The sequence below is a fragment of the Cyprinodon variegatus genome, unplaced genomic scaffold (genome assembly GCF_000732505.1).
Source record: "Cyprinodon variegatus isolate N-32 unplaced genomic scaffold, C_variegatus-1.0 Scaffold1442, whole genome shotgun sequence".
Lineage (NCBI taxonomy): Eukaryota > Metazoa > Chordata > Actinopteri > Cyprinodontiformes > Cyprinodontidae > Cyprinodon > Cyprinodon variegatus.
In genome coordinates, this window is record NW_015151895.1 from 42,743 (window position 1) to 47,972 (window position 5,230).

The 5,230-nt window shown below is 43.4% G+C and overlaps 1 protein-coding gene across 2 annotated transcripts in view; it reads left to right on the forward strand.

The window, feature by feature from the left end:
- nadsyn1 (NAD synthetase 1) overlaps nucleotides 1-5,230 on the forward strand; it is a 41,318-nt gene that overhangs the window by 31,889 nt on the left and 4,199 nt on the right. Inside the window, exons 16-19 of one of the 2 annotated variants that reach the window (XM_015403130.1) lie at nucleotides 851-957; nucleotides 3,970-4,101; nucleotides 4,174-4,243; nucleotides 4,660-4,788. In XM_015403130.1, coding sequence (XP_015258616.1) covers nucleotides 851-957; nucleotides 3,970-4,101; nucleotides 4,174-4,243; nucleotides 4,660-4,788 — 438 coding nt within the window. Of the gene's footprint in view, nucleotides 1-850; nucleotides 958-3,969; nucleotides 4,102-4,173; nucleotides 4,257-4,659; nucleotides 4,789-5,230 lie in introns of both variants that reach the window. The other variant, XM_015403131.1, reaches the window with a different exon arrangement.

Genomic DNA, 5,230 nt, shown 5'->3' on the forward strand with positions numbered 1-5,230 from the left:
CTCTCGCTACAAGCATGCTTAGTGTGAGGGATTGCTGAAGAGTCAGTGAGTCGATGCAATCAGCTGGTTTTCCTTGAATCAATCTGACTGGATGATCTGGTGAAGTGGAAAGTGACCTGAGTTGACATGAAGTGAATTGGAGCTATAGAAATAAACAGAATAGAATTGATTTAGCTCATTCCTCTTGATCTTTAGCAACATCAAACTTCATGTTCCAAACACCCTGAACTGAAGGTTTGGTTTTAAAAGGAACGTCCCTGTTGGTCTAGAGCAGGTTTAGGAAACACGGTCCTTGAGTTAACGGCCCAGCTTCTGCTAAACTTCCTGACATGACAAGGAGGTAATTTTTGTGTCAGATGTTTTGGAGCAGGACAGTCACACTCAGGACCAACAGTGCCTACCCCTGGTCTACAGGGACACCCCATTGATGGAGTAATTTCATTGGCTCAGCCAGTTCTTCCTCCTGAACAAGCATCTAGTGACAGTGGAAAGTAAGACTTCCTTTGAAGCTGGACCAGAGGCAGGCAGAAAGAAAATAAATAAAGCAAAGAAAGGAAGGAGGAAGCCTTTTAGCTCCGGTCTGTCAGGGGTGGAGTTGACCAGATTTGATGCCACCACATGTTCTTAGGTGGACCAAATGAAACTCCTCCTGCTAAGGAGTTCTAGAGCTTCAGAAGAGATAAAAAGTCTAAAACCTTTCTGAGCCGTGATGCAGGGTTGGGAGAAACTGTTTTTCATCAAACAGTTATGACATAAACTAGCTTGAAACCTCATTAAATGCTTTGTTACCCTCTGCTATGCTACATGCTAACACTCTAAGCTCAGCCAGGTAAATTTGCTTTGCTCCCAGGCCCGGGTCCGGATGGTTCTGGCCTACCTGTTTGCCCAGCTGAGTCTGTGGGCACGTGGGAAGCCTGGTGGACTGCTGGTTCTGGGCTCAGCAAACGTGGATGAGAGGTATGCCAACGACAGACTGCTGGGTTGGTGCACGGTGAGACTGCAGCTCACAATGATCCTGGTCACTATAGCAACAATTATTAGGTCTCACATCCACCAGCTTATCTGAGAGCAGTAAATCTGGCAAACTGGTCTTTGGTTTATTGGTTCTGAAGAGTTTGAGGTTAATCGTATCAAGGTTTGGACCAAACTGGAGCCAGGCGGGTGATTTGATGAGTTAAAAAAGGAAAACAGGGACAAAGTTCCTTCTGTCTGCGGTTGGCGTAAAATACATTTTGAACTAATACCTCTGGAATATTTAACTAATGTGTTGCATCACAGCGAAGACCAGTTTTACAGAGTGTGGCCCAGTTTTGGACTAACTTAGACCGGACCTGTCCTCCACACTGTTAAGATGCTTGCTGTAGGCCTGAGCAGTATATGTGCATCATAAACAGGAAGGCTGGTGGGCGGTGTCACAACCCGATCCGTCCCGGAAGCACGATCCGCTCTGCGCACGCGCCATCAGCTAATTTACGCATCCAGATATGCATCCGGGTCGTCCTCAATTTTATTAAATTGAAAAGACCTAAATGACGTTCCCCCTCCCCAAAAATAGTCAGCGTACTAAAATATAATGTGTTAAAGGTTAATAATTTATTTCCTGAGAAAATAAATACTTAAAATCCTTTATGTTTTAGCACTCTCTGTCCGGTCTGCACGGAAAATGGGATCCTACGCTACTTCTGTTGGCTAACTTTTTCAGCTTTGGATTTAAACCTAAATCAAGTCTTTTTGAGTCCTATGTTTTAACCTCCTGCTATATAGTGCGTAATCTAAAGACAGAAACAACTAAAATGCAGATAAACATGGTTTAATCCTACTTTGCCAGACTGCTCTGAGCACGTCTGATGATAACGTCAGAGTAGTTAAATGAAGAAAATGTAAAAAGCATTATATTGGTCTCACGAAAGTCACAAAACATTTTTTAAGATGTGTGTTAACATTCTTTAGTGAGTTAAGGATAAGTATTAGTAGTAGTCGTTTTAGTACCATAAGTACATTATCTATGGACACCCGGATGTATATCTGTTCGCACAAGCGCAGGATGGATCGTGCTTCCGGGACGGATCTGGCAGAGACATGGAGATAGGCAGGCGGGAGGTGGGCGGACAGGAAGTAAGCAGCAGAGTAACAGAAGAATCCATTAAATAGAGGTGGAAACCAGAGATTAGACGGAGAGAGAAAATGTTAGAATGTCAAACTGCTGAGGGAGGGAGAGAATGAAAGAACATGAACCTCTTACAGTTGGAAGCAGTGTTGGTTTTATTCAACCATTACAATGACAAAGTCATTTCTTTGACGCTTTTTTTCATGACGATAATGAAAACTGACGAGCTAAACGTGGATCTTTGATGACTGAAACATGGCTAGTCATAGGTTTGAGTTTTAGTCGAGAAGACTAAATAAAAATTAGCAGGTTGTTTGTCAGACGTTTAAAATGCATCATCGTCCTGTAATCCGCTGAGCAGTATAGCAGCTGCGTCCTGTTTGATCCTGCCACTCACCTGCTATCCAGCGTTGCACATGCTGCACAGGTTGATCATGGATCATCATGGTCCGGTACTGCCTGTTCAACTCTGATAAAGTGCTCTGCTCTTCCAGCTGTGCTTGTGCAGTAATGTGTTTGCGTGCAGATCACAGTCTGCGCTTCACGCTCCTCTCTGATGGTTCGCTCTTAGCAGTATGGCTCTTCCATCGCTACTTAATAAACTATATGTTGCTGATCAAAAGGAATCCCTAAACAATATCCAAAGAAAATATTTCATTGCATTCTGTTAATTTTTGGATAAAGATCCAGATGAAAAGGTTCATAGATCTTTAAATATTTATCTCGCTTGTATATGATGTAAATGTTTCCTTGTATTCAATCAATAAAACATTTTCTCTATTTCCTTTAAATATTTCAACAATTTAGTTAACATATTCATTTAGTTTAGGTGTGGGTTGCCATGGCAATGCAAGGCAATTATGGAGGTTCTCTCTGTATTTTTCTATATCAAGATTTGAATTTAAATCTACTTTTTTGGAGTAATGCAGATTTTATAGATCTGTATGCACAACTCATAGTCAATCAGGAAGTGTTTGCTTCGGGATGGAAACCTTGGATGTCCAATAATAATAATACATTTATGCTACTGCGTCTTTCTAGACACTCAAGGTCACTTTACAGAAAGTAAAAACCAAAATGCTAAAAATCAAATACAGGAACATAGGTTCCTGGTTCCATAACAAGTTTATTTGAATTCTATAAATCCACATAGATCTAAAACCATTCCTTTACTGGTCATTTTGTTTGCTTGTCTGTCTGCTATTTTAATCGATATGAGTGTGTTGAAAAAGATCTGCTGTTTTCACAGCTTTTCTTAGACACCTTTCTATAAACTTGGGCATTAATTTATAAAAGAGTTTATTTGAATTCTATAAATCAAAATGTTCTGGTCAACAGCAGTGATGAACTGCACAGCAGCATTCTATACCCAGCTATAGCATCTAGAATAGAGCTGTCAGTCTGGGATAGAATCTGGTTGTATTCCAAATTGTAAAGGTTCACTTTTTTTTTGCAATATGAAACTGACTAAAACTAGTTTTAGTCGACTAAAACCGACTAAAAGTATCACATATCGTAATGACTAAAATGTGACTAAAACTAATAATAGTTTTCATCCTGATGACTAGAACTAAGATGGCTGTCAGATACAACACTGGTTGGAAGCTCCGCTAGAAACTGGCGATAAGGACAGATGTTGCTGCTGAACATCCATCGGATGGATGCAGAGAAACCTTAAGACGTTCTTGTTTTGTTGTAGAGCGCCGTTAAGCTGTCCCCCAGGCTCCCCAGCAGGACCTGGGAGTGGATTCTGACTAATGGCTAACTATGACTGATGTATTGAAGGTCCTGATCAGGCAGTGATGTGCATGGAGACCTGATCTCAGAATAAGTCGCTCCACGTCTGTTTGTCTGCTGCTCAGTCTGACAGGATACTTCACCAAGTACGACTGCTCCAGCGCAGATATTAACCCCATAGGAGGAATCAGCAAGACGGACCTGAAGAGTTTCCTGGCTTACTGTGCAGAACGGTTCCAGTTCAGCGCTCTGACAGGGTAAGCCCAGCGACGGACAGACCGTCCTCCTCCTCCAGGCTGGAGCCTCACGCCTGCCTCTGTTCTCCGCAGCATCCTGGCTGCTCCACCTACTGCTGAGCTGGAGCCTCAGACAGACGGAAAGCTCTCACAGACAGATGAGGTACAGCATGAAGGTATCACCCAACTGGTTGGCTGCAGTGTTTGTACCAGTAGGGGGCGTGGCCTAATGTGACTGATGATCTCAGTTTGTAGGATTTACTTCAGGATGTTTTATACTGAGAGATTCAGGACAATTACCGCTCTGTCAGTTAGCATTGCGTTAGCCAATCAGGGACGGGATGTGAAGCTGTAGTCCTGGACAGAAGGAAGAACCTGTAGAGAGAGAACATTCTCCACTGGTGGTGTTACTGGCTGAACTGGGAGGGGAAACATAGCTCTAGCATCATGAGTCCATCTATGTAATAATCATCTATATTTGTTGCTGCAGCCTTCTACATTCCAGTGAAATTGGCTCTCTGAGTCCCCCCCACCTTGGGGAGCAGTGATGGATGCTCTGACTGCACCCTCTCTCCTCAGGCAGACATGGGGATGACCTACTCAGAGCTATCGGTCATCGGGAGGCTGAGGAAGATCTCCAAATGTGGGCCCTACAGCATGTTCTGCAAGCTCATCCATATTTGGAGGGACGTCCTGTCTCCCACTGAGGTTAGTCCTGCCAACGACACAGTGCTGCTAGCTAAACTAGTGTTGTTGGGATGAACGTCTCAGACACTGAAGTGCGTCTGAAGAATTCCACTTCCTGAGGCCCGGAATCCTGCAACTTTTACACCTTTTTCCTACAGGTAGAAAAACCCGGGACCAGTCAGCTTTAAGTGGCAGTGGGAACAGCTCACTGACGAGTCAAACGACTCGACTAGCGACCCGCGTTAAAATCGCAGGGAAGCGGCTGTTCAAACAGTTGCATTTCCGAATTCTTCCGAGTGCTGCCCAACCTTACACTAGTAAATAAAGTGAATGTGATTGGTCGATTGTTGTGGCGGAAGGTTTGCAAGCTTTTTGATTGTGGCTGGTTTGTCGGAAGCATCTTGCTAACCAGTTAGCAACTTAGTGCTAGTAGGTTTCCAATGGGAAATTCCATTGGGACCAA